The sequence below is a fragment of the Podarcis muralis genome, chromosome 9, assembly GCF_964188315.1.
Source record: "Podarcis muralis chromosome 9, rPodMur119.hap1.1, whole genome shotgun sequence".
Lineage (NCBI taxonomy): Eukaryota > Metazoa > Chordata > Lepidosauria > Squamata > Lacertidae > Podarcis > Podarcis muralis.
In genome coordinates this window covers 24,566,985-24,584,302 of record NC_135663.1, presented here as the reverse complement: position 1 = coordinate 24,584,302, position 17,318 = coordinate 24,566,985, and the positions used below count along the sequence as shown (strand labels likewise).

At 41.9% G+C, this 17,318-nt stretch overlaps 1 protein-coding gene across 1 annotated transcript in view; it reads left to right on the top strand.

Annotated features, from left to right (window-relative positions):
* The window catches only part of COL25A1 (collagen type XXV alpha 1 chain), a 297,431-nt gene that overhangs the window by 187,686 nt on the left and 92,427 nt on the right, over positions 1 to 17,318 (top strand). The window contains exons 6-7 of the mRNA XM_028743095.2: positions 8,581 to 8,607; positions 8,767 to 8,793. Of these exons, the coding sequence (XP_028598928.2) occupies positions 8,581 to 8,607; positions 8,767 to 8,793 (54 nt within the window). The remainder of the gene's footprint in view (positions 1 to 8,580; positions 8,608 to 8,766; positions 8,794 to 17,318) is intronic.

Genomic DNA, 17,318 nt, shown 5'->3' with positions numbered 1-17,318 from the left:
CTCCAAGGCAGCTGAAGTCAGGGAGGAGGGGAGATTCCCCCACTCCAACCCAGGTTCCTACAATGCAGTCCTCCCCTCTATTCCTCCTGAATCAGAACCTGCCAACCTAAGCCTGATCTCAACAGCACTGAAGGGCTCATGACAGTCTAAACAGAACTGATGTCGATCATCAGATCCGAAGGCGAATCTCCTTGCGCCACTGGGATGGGAACCAGAGAATTGGTGACATGAAAGCTCAGCTTTTCAAATTTAGGCTAAAATAATTAAATATTCTTTTGTGAACTCCAGCTTACCTAAAGTGAGTAAGTGAAAGCATATGACGGTAAAGAAAACGTTAAGATCTCACAAAGGATTTAATTGCTTCCACTTGCAGGAGGTGCTGTTTTCCTATGTTTAATTTTGCATTGTGTTAGGAAAGGCGCATTCTTCCCTCATCCCGGCAATCTTAAAAGCCTTAAATTCCATTTGACTTGATCAGACGTCTTTTTAAGCCTCCTCCTCCTCTTCTCTGCTCCTATTTTCCTTCCAGTTCTGGGCTGCTTTAATTGCTTCCATATGGTTGAGTCTTGTGATTAGCATCAAGCTTCCCGTGCCCAACAGGCTCCCTCAACGCAGCTCAGTCAAACATTCATACCTATTGAAGAAAATGCTCAGTAATAAAGATATCATCACAAGGATACCCTTAAAAAAAAAGGGAAGCAATCTTTTTCCATGGCTGTGACCTGATAAGTGGGGCTGACTGAGAAATTCGGCAGCCTCTATTTGGTTCACTCTCCCCCCTGCCCATTTCCCCCCCACTTCGCTTCATGGTCCCTTTAATCTTCAGTGCAGAATGAAAGGTGTGAAGTTATAAATCCGTTTATAGCTGTTGCTCACTTTCCAAGCTTAGCAGAGTTTGACATTGTAATAAACACTGGTCTTCTGTGGAAAGGTGGGACAGAGTACTTTGATAAAAAAAAATTTTTTTTTTACATAGTCTCAACTTCTTCTATTATAAATTCTAAGGCAGACGTTTTATTCCTTTCAGACTGGTTGTATGTGTGGGGTTCATTCTGTCTCTCTTTCTCTCTCGTACAGCTTTGTGGCTGGTTGATTTATTGTTCTGCTTCCTGAATTTCAATGCAGTCATTTCTGGTGACTGCCATGAATATATATTAACAATAATACTATACCCTAGTCAATTGAACTTCCTCCTTCTATTGAATCCTATCAGCATACTTTCCAGTATCTGACAAAGGGAAATAGGTATATATGTTTAAGATTAAGTGAACAAGTGGTTTGTATAATGGCAGGGAGCAACCAAATGGGTTAACCCCTTCCATAGGGTCAAGTAACTGGGCCTGTCAAGGACTTGGTGAGGTGTTAACTTGTAAACAAGCTTCTTTTATTCACACACAGCCCAATATCACATTGACATTTAGCTATCAACCTAAAAGAGGTGACTAAATGAAGATTGTGGTCCACTGGGTGGTTCCTAGCTGGCCACCTATTGATTACTGGTTGCTGAGGTGTCTGGTGGAGGACCATAGCTCAGTGGCAGAACATCTGTTTTGTATGCAGAAGGTCCCAGGTTCAGTCCCCCAATTCAGGCTGAGAATATATCCTGCCTGAAACCCTGGAGAGCTGCTGTCAGTGTAGACAATACTGAGCTAGATAGACCAGTGGGTCTGACTCAGTATAAAGCAACTCCATTGAAGACTCTTTTGATACTTCACAGGGGGCAGTGATGGCCACCAACTTAGATGGTTTTAAAATTTGATTTGGCAAATTGATGGAGGAGAGGTTTGTCAATGGCTCCTAGCCATAATGGCTATGTTCTGCCTCCACAGTCTGAGGCCGCAATGCTTCTGAATATTAGTTGCTTGAAACCACAGGAAAGGAGGGTGTTCTTGTGTTTACATCCCGCTTGCTGGTCTCCCGCAGACATCTGGCTGGCCATTGTGAGAACAAGGATACTGGGCTGGATGGGTCATTGGCATGATCCAGCAGGCTGTTCTTATGTTCTTTAGAGTTACTCAAGTGGAAGTAGAGGAAGCAGTACTGAGAGAGAGAAATGGAAGCTTTGCTGTAGAACCACCATGAACTTTTAAGAGCATTTGCAGTTTTAATCCTTGGCATTCTGTAGCTTCTAGTCTAATGCTTTTCTTAAATCATAGCCAAATTCAATAAAGTCAAAACCACACCACTTAAGTTTCAGAGCTCTCATAACAGACAACAGAGAAAATAATATTCCAAGAAGCACAACAATGTGGTCATTCCACAACCAAGACTTTCTGTATCACTTCTCATGATTCAGCACATTTCTCTGCTGATAAGTGTTTGTGGGACCACGATAAAGTTGGACCGTGAAACCAAATTGTTATGACAAGATGGCTACTTTTTTTGTGAGCCCGAAGTGTGATGGAATTAAAACTAATGATTCTACTAGTTTTTGTTTCTAACCAGATTAAACTGTTTTCCATATTAAAAAAAACAAGTCCACTATGATGTTATCTTCTAGTGAGATGCCCACTATGCAGGGTTCAGACTCACTTCTTCAGCTAATTTGCTCAGCTATACTCAGTATTTTTTATCACCAAAATAGGTGATAAAAAATATTTCAAATCTCTCTTGGGAGGTTGTGGACTCTCCTTCCTTGGAGGCTTTTAAACAAAAGTTGGATGGCTATCTGTCATGGATGCTTTAGCTGAGATTCCTGCATTGCAGGAGGTTGACTAGATAACCCTTGGGGTCCCTTCCAACTCTACAATTATATGATTCTATATGGAGGTGCCACAGTACTGATGTCTTCAACTCAGATTTGGTTTATGACAGGAATGGGAACCTCTCGCCTGCGGGCCAAATCTGGCTTGCCACAAATCTCAATTTGGCCATGAAGTGGTTTTCCTCACATCCACTTGCCCCACACCTAATGTCAGGTGTGAGGCAGGTAGACATGTGGCTGGATCAGCTGCATGACTCAGTTCTCCATGGGGAACTCAGTTGCACAGCTAATCCCTCCAGAACTCAGACTAGAAGTCTCTACCACCTGATAGATGGTGACTTCAAAACTGCTTATAAGTCGCACTTCAAAGCACTGTGCAGGGTTCCTTGCAATCCCTGTATGGTGCTTGGAAATCCTGATGATTATCTCCTGACCCCTCTCACACATCATATTTAGCCTGCAAGGGGTAAAATACAGTAATCAGATTAGGTTCCCCAACCCTAGTTTATGATACCTTTCATCCTTCAGTAATTACAATCTTGCAATCAATCAATCAATCAATCAATCAAGACCAAAGAGGTTGTTTCTCAGAAAAGATCTTGCAAACATATCTGGAAGTTAAATGGAGTGGATATATCAAGTACATTTTTTCAGGTTTTGGGGAGGTATTTTTTTCAGATAGGAAGCTGGACACAACATCTTAAAAAGCAGGAAATGGCAAAAACAGAATAGGGTTTTGCTTTTGTTTGTATTTATATAGAACAAGGGATGTACCAGCATTGGAACTGTACAATGGCAAACTTATTCTTCAACTTCTGCATGGGCTCCAGGTGTGGATCTCTGGGAATTTACACCCTTTGGATGTTATTCAGAATGAAGTCACACAATCATTGCTGTTACTTGTCCCATTGATTTATGTAGAGCTATGTTGATCATAACAACAATACAAATAGTGGCATTTGCCTAAAAATGATATTTCGTAAGCCTTGCTGCCCTCTTACAGTAGCCTTTGAGGAAATGAACACTTACTCTTGGAAGGGGTTTGTTTCATCTCTTAGTTCAGGCTTTTCTGAACTAAGTTCTGAGATAGTTTTTACCAAAAGCTTTTGAAACAGATATTGTCTGATATATCCCTTGGACAGAGCAACTGTATCAGTTTCTAAAATAGGCCCATTGTGTGAGAATTTCCCTTACATTCCTGTTGTACTACCTTGTTATTTTAAGAATTTGCAGAAACAGAGAGACATGATAGCTTTTACTAAAGCCCAGTTAAATCTGATGCTCTCAGCTGTCTTAAGAAAGGTTCAGAAATATCCCATATTCTGAACGTACCTGTTCTTGTGGTTTAAACTGAGTTGAAGACCTCATACATGTGATTATATATTGATTGTTGTCTGTTCTGAGAAAACATTACTTGGGACAAATTTTGGTGAGAGATGTGGAGAGGTCCAACCATTCATCTGTAATTTATTTACTGGGTGGACAGGGTAAATATGCAACAGTAAAAGACTGCACATTTTCTATCTGTAGTAACTGATAGGAGCAGAAAATGCTGAGGAGAAAAGGTGAGAATGTTGTGTCTTGTCAGGGAAATTTCACACATTAAGTATTTATATGTTATATAATTTTATTAAGATTTGCATACATTCATTTCACTTTAACATTTGTTAAAGGAGGAACAACAATTTTTAAGGGGACATGTTGTCATCTGTTAGAGAAATTTAATTTATATTAAATGTTTGTTATGGCTGATGACTAGATTTAAGAAACCTGAATCTGATCTACTTTATTGACATAACTTGGACAGCTCTGACATCACATCATTGGAAAAAACTAAATTTTACTCAGAGTAAGCCTATTGAAATGAATGGACCTAAGATAGCCATGTTCATTAACTTCATTGAGACTATGTGTGAATCTTAGTGGAATACTACCCAATTTATGATTATTTTGTTAGTGGCTCTCTAACATTTCTGAGTTGGTCTGTAATGCTTCTGGCCTAGTTTGTGGTTCATTTGCAACTTAGGCTAAGCATCCTTCAGAGCCAGTTGAACAGACATAGCTGGTGGACCTTCAGGAAAGGCCTGAGAATAATGGGTAGAAGGGGGAATAGGGGGGGCATGGATGGAGGCTGTTCATGCAAATTGTGCTCAGCTGTGGGTCAGCTGGAAGCTGGAGACATGTTTTGCTCTGTGCTGGATCCCAGGCTGTGACTTGGGAACTTCTCTGGAAATGTAAGGGAGAAGCAAAATCTTTTAATACTTTGAGCACTTCCATCATATGCTCAGGTGGTATATAGGTAAAGGTAAAGGGACCCCTGACAGTTAAGTTCAGTCATGGAAAGACTCTGCGGTTGCGGCGCTCATCTTGCTTTACTGGCCGAGGGAGTCAGCGTTTGTCCGCAGACAGCTTCTGGGTCATGTGGCCAGCATGACTAAGCTGCTTCCGGCAAACCAGAACAGTGCACGGAAACACTGTTTACCTTTCCACCAGAGTGGTACCTATTTATCTACTTGCACTTTGCCATGCTTTCAAACTGCTAGGTTGGCAGGAGCAGGGACCGAACAATGGGAGCTCACCCCGTCATGGGGATTCGAATCGCTGACCTTCTGATTGGCAAGCCAGGTGGTATATAGGTGTGACTAAAACCATATATCCTACAGACACCACAGTCTCCACTCCTAGAGTCTCTCACTGCTCAGATATTGGGGTGGTACATAGCAGTATATTAGGAATTATTTCTGGAAGTAGTAAGAATAAGACCAGTTCACATTCTAGTTAGTTGTGAACTATTTATCTCAGCAGCAGAAGATTGTATTCAACCACTCCATAGGAACATGGACAACACGCTGTGAGAATTACCTCTGGATTGTATCTTGCACATGTTAAAAGATGCTCTAATGGGGTATAGATGCATAAATGGTGTTTCTGCATCATACACACAGCTGATCACCTGTTTGAGGGAGGGGGGAACTGAATCCAGGCGCTTTCATTCCATTCTCTCCTCTCAACAGGTGATCAGTGCTGCCACAGATAAAATGGCCATATGTTCTATGGAGCAGATCCTTGCATGCATAAGTGTGAACACAAACCACTTCTGCACATGAGATTCTCTGGATTGCAGCCAGAATGTTTAAGGCAGAGGATGTGGGTTTTACATTTAAGGTACTCCTTTGAGTAAAATAAAAACATAGCTCATGGAAATAACACAGTGTAAACAATATTGTATACCCTGTTACTGAACAAGATGGAAGGGCAAAGTATTTTAACATGCATGAATGTTAACAGAAATAAAGTTACCTTAGCTATTGTTAAAAAATATTTGCCTCAAGTCCTTTTGCTGCCTCTTTAAAAACCTGTTTTGTGTTTGCACAATATTAATGGATTATCTGAAACATCTCTTACCTATAAAAAAGAGAAATCATAATTTGCTATTGCATTGCTACCTGTAGGGTGACAAATTTCAGAGTAAATCCTGTTCAGGGAATCTATCGATTATGAATAGTAGGTGGGCATCTTAACCTAGCAACCTAATAAAAAAGTGGTGGGCTATTTATACTGTGAACATGTTTTTTGATTTTTATATCAAACCTTGAAAAAAAGAAAGAAAGAAGAAGTATCAGATCCTGATACCTACTGCCCTTAGCACATAGTGCTGAGGTTTACATGGCCATCTTGCATTGGACTGACTCCCCCTCCACAATGTCCACTGTGTTCACATGAACAGGGCCTATGGATAGGGCCTGAACTGTTCCAGCTGAGGTTGATGTGAGTTGTAGTCTAAAACATCTGGAGGGAACCATGTTGGCAAAGGCTGTGTAATGTAAAATCAATATGGAAAGCCAGAGTCGAGAACTGAAGATCTGGACTTTGGTCTCTGTTTACTGGAAAAGTGCAACAGTATAAACTCTGAAAAATTGGGGCAAATGGGCTGCATCCAAGAAGTATCAAACAACAACATTGCCATTTTGCTTGTCAAGTACAGTTAAAATGATGATATGCTCTAAAGGGGAATAGCATCCAAGATTGTCAGGATGAAAGAGAATATCTTTGCTCACTGTGTTGCACCATGCCATCTCATTTAATAAGACTTCTTTGTACACAAAGGGAGTATTTCAGAATGAAAAGTTCCTTTTCCACACTGAAGGCAAAGTGTCAGCTTTTATGGCAAATTCATAAAACCGAACCTCCATTAGGTATGTTTGCCAAGGCAGTTTATGGTCCAAGTGCACACATGCCCCTGAGCACGGAGATTAAGGAAGATGAATAGTCACAATGAAGTTAATAAAATCACTCAGAAGGTGTACATTGCTATTCTGCTATTCTGTTCTACTGTATTATTATTCCTTTTCATCTCTTTGTTCGGTGTTTGTAAAATGTTAGGAGCAATTCAAGGATGGCTTACCCTGTCTTAAAGATACTGCAGCAGTAAAATAATCACTGAATTGGCCTTTAAAATGGCTAAGGATATGCACCTTAAGACGAAGCTTAAATATTAATTTATTAGCACAGTTGGTCTGCCACATACGTGAGGGTTTGGCTCTAGGAGTCCGTGTGCAAAGGCAAAATCGTGCAAAGTCAAGAACCCCCAGAACTGGTCCTTCCGCAAGGCAGAGGGCTGCTTACTGGGCGCTCCTGTGACATTCCCAGAGCAAAGTAAGCAAGGAACACCTGCTGGGGGCATGGGTGGGAAATAAAGAAATAAATAGAGAACAGGGAATGGTGGGTGTCTCCCCCCCCCCCGTTATTTACTTATTTATTTCCCACCCATGTAAAGTTGTGATCGCATGTGCAAAGTGAGCATAGGTTGAAGTCCACTGCGCTATCTGACATTGGGCTTAATTATGATGCAACTATGGTGCATCTAGTTCCTCCTCTTTCATCTTGCTTGTGGCATATCTACCACCCTGAGGAATCACATTTGTAGTGGGAGGGCAGATTCAATTTTTGGAAGGCTCTGCCTTCGTGCTGTCCTGTTTTGTATGATAAGCCTATTAGTTTATGCAGGCAACTTTCTGGGCCAATCTGGCATGTTTTTGCAAACAATGGTTGAGGCACTAAGCCTGTGCCTGGGCTCTAGCCTTCACAACAAGATAATTTCCAATCTGCAGGGCTCAGGGCCGGTCCTACCATTAGATAGAGGGAAGCACCAGGTGCTGGGGGCACAGAATGGTAGTGACATGCTGGAGTACAGAGCTGTGTGTGCCATGCAAACTGTCTGTGCCTGCTTACCTCAGGTGTTGCGGAGGATGTCATCCCATCACCAGTGTTGAAGCAAAATTCAACATATACTGTATACCTAATCAATCACAGCACCCTGCAGGTGAGGGCCTCCTGCAAATACCATCCTATCAGGAGGTCCATACAGTATAGTAATCAGGCCTTGGTCTTCAGCATTCCCTCTCATTAAATAGTAGATGGGGGGCCACCTATGTTGTCTGTTTGTGCTTATTGAAGACCTTCCTCTTCCAACAAGGCTTTCAAGTAGAGTTCTTTCCAAGTCTGCATCTGTATCGGAATTGCTTTTAAGATGTTTCAAAGATGTTATTATATGTTTTAATTGCTTCCTCATGTGTGTGTTTGCTACCCTAGGCTCCTTTGGGAGGAAGGGTGGGATATATTATTATTATTATTATTCTCAAACTACAAGTCTAGTTGGCTTCTGTACAAGTAATTTTGCAGGGCGCCATCTTGTCCTTCACCTCAGGTAGCAAATACCTTGTTATATGGAAGAACCTTCAGTCAACTGTCCTCCCCACTGCTTGTCCCTCACTCCTGCAGTCTAAAGGCACCTGATTCATGTGAGAACCAGACATTTTTGGCTCACCGTGACCACCGATCATTTGTTAATGAATATATTTTCCTGTTTCTTTCAGGGCCCACCTGGTCCAAAAGGCGAGAAGGTGAGTCTCAGCATGCTGTTGCCACTAACACAATAAGTGGAAGCCCTCCTGGTGTTAACTGGTGGCTATTGAAGCAGTATGATGTGAGATTATTTAAGAGAGCTGGGCTAGCACACAGATGCTGTGTTAAAACTATCATCTCATCTTTCCACTTTGCAGGGAGATCAAGGTGATCAGGGCCCTCGGGTAAGCATATTAACAAAAATGTTACACTTCCCCTTCCCTGACTAGGCAATTAGTCCTTAGTGCAAAACTAAACTGAACAGAGTGTCAAAACTCATTTCGCTTTTCAGCTGCTTTTACCCCTGCATGTTGTAGATCTCCAGGAAGGCAATAGCCAAGAATGATTTCACGAACTATATAAGAAACATTTGACTAGAAATAGTTCATGCTGCAAATTACTACTCACTAAAATTTGGAATTTCCGCTGTTAGGTGGCAATATATTTCAGAGTGGTTGTGATATGCTTAAAAATGAAGAAGCAGTTTCACTAAACAAACCTTCCAGCTTCCACCTGTTTGTGTCAGAGCTGCATGAGCTTCTAATAAAGCAACAGCAGGTGGATTTTAACAAATTAGAATTCTATGAGCGGGAAGCATGAATGTCCTTAGTACTTGCCTTTTTGAAATAGCAATTTGTTCCACACATCTAGAACATAATATATCAGGAACACTGAATTCAAAGGATTGGGTTTGTTTGTTTTAGAGCTGAAACAGAGGAACAAAGAAGAAAATTCTGTCATGTTGAGAGCGCCAGTTGTTTCTCTTTACATCTGTGCACTGTAGTAAAAATAGAATAAACACCAGCTGGTACTGGGAAACAATTGTCAAAACAGCAAGAAGCTAGCTTTCCCAACAGCCATTACAGTGCTGGCTCCGAAGATTTTTGAGGGGGGCGGGCTTGGGCACTAGAAGTTGCTCCAAGTTTATCTGGCTTCTTAGCACTGTAAGCAATGGCCATTCAGTTGTCCTCTCCCTCTTGACTCAGTTTTCACCATTGCCCAGAAGGAGAGGGCACGTGGAAGCCATTGTTCACTCTCCTTGCTTTTGCGGTTGCTGACACACTTCCAGAGGCAGGTAAAGAGGCAGCAAGAGCCAAGTCCTCTGTTGTGAGCAATGGAGCCTCTAATGGGGATTGGGCCTTAGCAGGACCCAATAATGGAAGATTTATTTTTTTAGGTAAAGGTAAAGGGACCCCTGGCCATTAAGTCCAGTCATGGCCGACTCTGGGATTGCGGCGCTCATCTCGCTTTATTGGCTGAGGGAGCCGGTGTACAGCTTCCGGGTCATGTGGCCAGCATGACTAAGCCACTTCTGGCGAACCAGAGCAGCGCACGGAAACACCGTTTACCTTCCCTCTGGAGTGGTACCTATTTATCTACTTGCACTTTGACGTGCTTTCGAACTGCTAGGTTGACAGGATTTATTTTTTTAGTGCTCCCTAAAAACCAGTGCCTCCTGCAAAGAACTAGGATAGATTCCTCTTTCCTGCTGTCTTAGTCTTTATTTATAGGGGGGGTTGTTAGCAAGATCAGACCAGGCCCCAGAATCCTGGCAAAGCCCACTGTTACTGGGGTGCCTGTACAAGGTAGTTGGACCTGGGAAGCTGCTATTTTTAATTTCTCCCAAGGACCCGGAGCAAGGCTACACTTGGCACTCCAGGGCATTGTGAGAAATGTAAAATGGTCCATTCCCTCCCACCTGTGCCAGGGAAGCCTGCAACCAGGGAAACCTACTACTGCAGGAGAGGTGCCCACCAAACAGCACTTGGGCAAGTGCTCTTTCATCCTGGCAAACAGCCCTGGTGGGAAACCAGTCATCTGAAGTGATGCAGTCCATTCACCACTCTTGGGTGATAGGTTTGTACCACTTCCTTGCCATCTCATTTATCTGCATGTGAAGAGACACTGGCCTTGGGAATACACTAAGTATTGCTATTTTCTCAGGTCTGTATTTATTTTCTGTACAGGATTTCAATCATTATTAGCTAACGTTTTAATGCTGCACTTCAGTTGCACGCTAAGGAAAGTCAGAAAATGACTAAGTGGCTATTCCATGTGAAAGTGGCTATTCCACAGAAAGTGGCTATTCCATGTGATGGTGATTTCTAAGCCTTGGCCTTGTTCCACATGATGTAAGTTGCCAGAAGCTTCTCTGCCATTCTGGTAATTATGATGGGATGCTTGGATCCTTTGGATAGATACTCTGATCATTTCCCCCCCTGCCTTCATCCTCCTTTCCTGCCAGGTGCAGGAAAAGTGAGCCAGATTCTTGCTGTGCTCGTAGCTAGACAACTCTGGTGAGGGAAACTACTGTTTGGAAACCTTTATGGCTCTTCAAAATAGTATTATGGCTGTTTTGTACTTTTACAAAGGCACACACAGTATTACTAAGAGAAAACAAATTCATGTTAACTTTGAACCAAGTTATGAAACATAAGAGAAAAGAAGAGACAGACAGCAGGTTGTGATTATGCTCAGAAGCCTAATTGTTTTATACCATTCAAAACTATTACTAAGGCATTCCTCTCCTTTTCAGAGACTTGCTATTGCTGCTGTCTGTCACGAAGGTTCAATCCCCACAGTGTATGAAAATATAGCTAAAGCCTCTTTTTGATGCGTGAATAACTTTAATTAGCTCTCAAATTCCAGTAATGGGTCTGCTCTCAGTCATTTTTTTTTAAAAAAATCATTCTATTCAAATGTGTATGGTGTGGAGCGAAAGCACATGAAAATATATTTGGCACCACATTCGAAAGAAGTGAACATTTATACTAGACTAGAATTTTTTTTAAAGTCTTTTAATATCTGATTTGATAGACTTTACAGTAGGTTTTCAAAACCAAAATACCTCCACATAAAAACACAGGAAGCTATTTTATCCTCTGTCAAACCGTTGGCCCATCTAGGTCTATGCTGTCTATGCTGACTATCAGTGGCACTCCAGCCCTATCTAGAGATGCTGTGGATGATGATGATTGAAATTTCTGTACCACCCTTCACCTGAGGATCACAGGGTGATTTACAGTATAAAAACACAAAATACATAACATAGTAGCAAACAAAACAATAATACCCACACACAGCTTAAAAGGCTATAGATTGTTTAATTGGCCAAAGGCCTGGGAGAAGAATAATGTTTTTGCCTGGTGCCTAAAGATATGTAATGAAGGTACCAAGTGAGCCTCCCCAGGGAGAGCATTCCACAAGTGGGGAGCCACTGCAGAAAAGGCTTGTGTTGTCATCCTCCAGACCTCTTGTGGAGGGGGCACACAAAAAAGTCCAGGTTGGTTCATATGGGGAAAGGTATTGCGGTCCTGAGACATTTAAAGCTTTATAGGTCAAAACCAGCACTTTGAATTGGGCCAGGATATTGATTGGCAGCCAGTGCAGTTGAGCCAGAATTGACCTTATATGCTCATAGCGTACATTCCTTCTTATTACAAACATTCCGATTTTACAGACCAGGGGTGCAGCATTTACCCAAATTTGAAAGAGCCATTAGAGAATTATTGGCATCTTTGTAATACTTCCTTTGTTTACAAATATACAGGCTGAACCTAGGTGAAGGCACAACTTAAACACTCCACAGATTGGTGAAGGCAGCTTCAACCAGTTCAGATTTCTGTGGAGGCAGACAATAAGAAGAAGAAGAAGAAGAGTTTGGATTTGATATCCCGCCTTTCACTCCCCTTCAGGAGTCACAATACTCAAAACTCAGTTTTCTGTCCCTGTTCACAATTTGGCTCAAACTTCTGTCGTGTTCTTTTATTTTCTTAACATGCAATGCTAAAGCCAAACCATGAGGAAAGAGTGAGAATTGAGGTTGATGCCCTCCTACCTAGGGTTGCCATACATCCAGAATTTCCCGGATATATCCAGTATTCAGCCCTCGTAAACTGTGTCTTGGCAGAAATTGCTGACATGTCTGGGGAAATCCGGATGTATGGCAGCCCATGTTGGTAGTGTAGATTTTGGCAGATTTCATAAAAAATAGCTCAAAAACTCAACTTTTGTTTCCGGATTTTCACTTTTTGAAATATGGCAACCCTACTCCTACATTGCTGCTTTTCTACCTGGGGCTAATCCATGGTTTGGCTTAGCATTAGGTCTGAACATATGGTTTAACAGGGGACAACAATAGCAGCAGAACAACTGGGTAGGAGCAACTGGGTAGGGAGCCCACATGCTTGCATATTCACAAGATGTTATAGTTTGCCATGATGCATGAATCAGAACACTGTAGGACACTTAAGTTTTTCTAATATGCATTTAACATAAAGAACAATCACCATCTTGATTTTTAAATCATTAGAGAACAGACTGGGGAAATAAGCGGAGGACATAGCAAATTAATCTAGTCCTCAACCAAGAATAAGGAGGCAAAAAATTTTGGTAGAACAACAGGGGGCAAAGGCATAGCCCTATTTGTTATCTGTGAAATGTTGGCTGGTATATCCAACAACAGTACTAAGGATTTTACTGATCTAACAGCTCAGACCTTAATATCTTACTTGGAAGTGTGCCCATTGATTTTGTCTGGCTGGACTCCAAATGTCTAGCAGCCCAACACTCATGGGAAAGCTTCCTTCTTAAAGCTTGTAGTAGAACTTTGCACGAGGAAAATAAAACCTTATACAGGGATTTTGTTCCAAATGTGAAGATCAAAAGTAGCACATTTTCTTTCAATGCATTCATTTCTTACTCTAGGATTTGTACGTCCTTGCCTGAAACTGCAAGGAGTAATTTCCTTTCCACTTGCAGCCCTTTGGATCCTGGCCAACATGTTTTAGGCTGAACATTATTATGTCTTTGGAATTTCATAACGGCCATATATAGTCATGATGAAGCATTTATGAACTCAGGATTTCTGGATAGGGTCCTACACATTTGATGTTATATGGCAGGCAAGGAATGTGGTTTTGAAAATAGTTTACAGAGCCAGAACAGTTTTCAGGGATTTTCTTTTTAACAGTTTGATCTTTTTAGTTCCATATTCACAACTTCAGCATTTTTACTCTGTTTTTCAAACTTTTATTATGAATACAAAATGCTGTAGTGAGCTTGACTGTCCTTATCACTGTAAATGAGTGGCCAAGGACTCTAAAACAGTAGTAAAACCATTGGTCCATCCAGGGACGAATGAAGGCATCGTGACACCCAGGGCGGCAAACCGCTATGTACTGTGCATGTGTGGTGTCACTACATACAGCGCATGCGCCATACATAGCGACGCCGCTCCAGCGCCATACAGACAGTGCTGGGATCCTCTGCTCGTGGCTGTAGTGGCAACAGAGGGATCTCACCGCCATCCGTACGGCGCTTGAGCAGCGCCAGCGGCAAACCGCTATGTACAGCGCATGTGTAGCTGCAGCTGAGAACTGAGGAGCATCCACATGCAGCTGTGGCAGCGCGATGGCTGCTCACGCTGCCGTGAGCCCCCGCGGGGTGCCTTCTTGTCACCCCCCCAGGCATGGCACCCAGGGCGCACACCCCCCCCCCCCCGTTGCAACACCACTGGGTCCATCTAGCTCAGTAACGTTGACACTGATTAGCAGTTTCAGACAGGAGACTTTTCCAGCCAGCTTGGAGGTGCTAGAAACAGACCGTCAAGTGGCAAAATGGGACACACCACCCTTGAAAACACTAAACCAGTGGTTCTCAAACTTTTTTCTCTGGGCCACACTTTCAGAACAAAAATTGCTCCCTCCACCCCAAATTTTTTATTGGTAAGGAATGCATTGTAACAACTCCTAGCAGTGCTTGATTTATAACGTAGAACACAACTGCTTTACAATATGATCATGGGGCATCCATAAAATATAAAATAATGCAGGTACATAAGAACGTGAATTGTTCCCAAAATATTATATTCATTGCCCTTGAATCTTCCTGTCACCCTCTCCTGCCATATCAGTGCAGTGCTCCACATGCTTTGAAAACCACTGGACTAAACCATAATTTAACATTATAAGAATGATTGTCGTCTTCCCCTGGACTTGAACACTCCACACACTAGCATGGAGGAGTTGGGAAGCTTGTGATTATTTACAGCTTGTCATGCCATCCAAAGCCAATAGCAATTGAGGTTAATTTTAACAATGGTTGGTGGGAATGAGCCAGATTTATTTATTTTTTATATAAATTTTTATTAAGCGTTTCAAAAGTTTTTTATCACAACAAAAACAAACAAAACTATACAATAAACAGGAATGAGCCAGATTTAAACCATAGTGTAGTGTAAGTTGACTTGTTTTCACTAACCATAGCTAAGATTAGGATTTGGATGGCACAGCAAACTATAATTAATTTTAAAATGGAGATTGAAACTCCTGATCTCCTTGTAGCCATGCTTGAGGTAGAGGAAGACATCTGAGGCTAGACTCATTCTCATCTGAACACAGTCTTACTCCAAGTAAACATTTATAAGATTGCACTGCAAAGACTCTTACCCATGTGAAATCAAATGGCATTGCCCAAATAATTCATTTTAATAATTTTTAAAAGTAAATGCTAAGAGACATTTTTTTAAAAATTCTCAGAACTCAGCCTGTATAACTGGTTAACTGGAAGCGTAGCTTGATGTGTGTTTGTTTTGAAAAGTATTTGCATCCAGTAGTTTGGAGTGGCAGTGTGTTTCAGGATGTCAGCTGAAGGTAGTGATAATTCTAGCACCAAGATCAAATATCCCTCACAGTATCACAGCCAATGTGCAGTTCTCAGATTGTGAACAGCTGAATTTGATGTGAGAGTTGTGCCACAAGTTGCAGCATAAGAAGAGATCCCTTTAGGACAGCAACAGAACCTTGTTTGGCTCAGCTTTTACCTGTTGCATTGCTTTGTTCTGATGCAGTAGCAACTGTGGAAAGATGGAAGTCTGAGACTCAGTTTCATATCCCTGCTCTGCCCAAAAACAAAAACTTCCCCAGCTGTTAGGAGTAGCAGTCTCTAAGTGAACTGAATTACATACTGATGGGAAAGGAGAGCTTATACCATATCTGAGAAATGTGTTTCTCAGAACCTGGTCACAATAATACCAGATGAAACGCATTGTGTTGCTTGGCTTTTGTGCATGATCCTACCCTTTGGGCAACTTTATCTTGGCACTGAAGTGCAGTAGAGAGGTGGCAAGCATCTACTTCCTCTGGCAAGTTTCCACAATGGCACAGACAGTAAATTGTTTGGGTTGGACTGGTGGACTTGCTGCTATTAGACCACTGAGACTTTATACTAAATGGATTTTGGCAACTCAGTAACTTTTATTTCACAGGATTATTGAGTGAAGAAACTAGATTATAGTTTCTAATTATAAGAATTTAGTCCTCTGGAAAAAAAGATACTAATATGGTTAGTAACAGTTGTGGCTCTAAAATATTAGGCACCCAGGCATAAATATTTAACTAGCTGACTGACACAGGAACAATTTTTTTTGTTTCCAGATCTAGACAGTGTATAGCTAAAATTCTCACTGTTTCTTCTTTCTGGAGTACACAATTGACTCCTTGTCCAGTAAAAATTAGGAATGCGCACTGACCATACGTGGGTGGCGCTGTGTGTGAAACCACAGAGCCTAGGACTTGCCGATCAGAAGGTCGGCGGTTTGAATCCCCGCGACGGGGTGAGCTGCCGTTGCTCGGTCCCTGATCCTGCCAACCTAGCAGTTCGAAAGCATGTCAGAGTGCAAGTAGATAAATAGGTGCTGCTCTGGTTTGCCAGAAGCAGCTTAGTCATGCTGGCCACATGACCCGGAAGCTGTATGCCGCCTTCCTCAGCCAATAAGGCGAGATGAGCACTGCAACCCCAGAGTTGGCCACGACTAGACCTAATGGTCAGGGTCCCTTGATTAGGTACTTCCAGAAAGCCCACTTCATTTTAAGGTGCTTTGTAGACTGAACAGTTTGATTCAGGGTCTATCCAAGTCTGCTTTGTACCTCCCATTCACTATTAGGCTACCTCCCCACCTTTTGACAGAAGTGAACAGAAATTTGCATACTAGTAGGCCCCATACACCTCTCTTTGGGGTAGCAAAGGCAGTTCAGAGACCAGGGGTGGCAGCAGCGGCTGCCCAGAGGACTTTCAAGGAGAGGAAGCTGAGGAAACACTCCACAAGGGAGGGTATTTGAAAAAGGGTAAGAGGCTGCCATAACTGGGCTTCTGAACCCCATAGGGCTGCTGCAGAAAGAATGTAGTTGGTCAAGGGAGCCGTGGGCTCAAAAAAGTTGAAAACCTCTGGCCTACTTACAGGAGAATTTCATTTAGGGTATTGCAAGACAACTTCTACAAGTGAAACTGACTTAATACATATTAAAGTCTCCTGAAGAGTTATTCTTTTTGTAAACACTTATATCACCAAATGTCTGAAGAGCTCTCCATCAGTTTTATCCTGAAGAAGGAAGAATTAAGCCGGACAGTTCTGTGTACCACCCAATGCGCAGCTTCTGTTTACTTCAGCTGTACTTGGAAGTCTTTGCACTAGAGAAATTAGCAGGCACTTCCAATATTTCAAAATGACTTTTACTTAAAGAACCTTGGCACTTGAAGATCATTCATGATTTATTGTCCAACCAGAGCAGTAATTAATGAAAATAGACCTTGAGCATGCACTAAACGGCTCTAATTGAGTATGTTAATCTATTTCCTATCCCCTTTCTGCAAATGATAATAAAGCACTACTGCCATTCAGTTCTGATATAGAAAAGATTTATTGTTTATC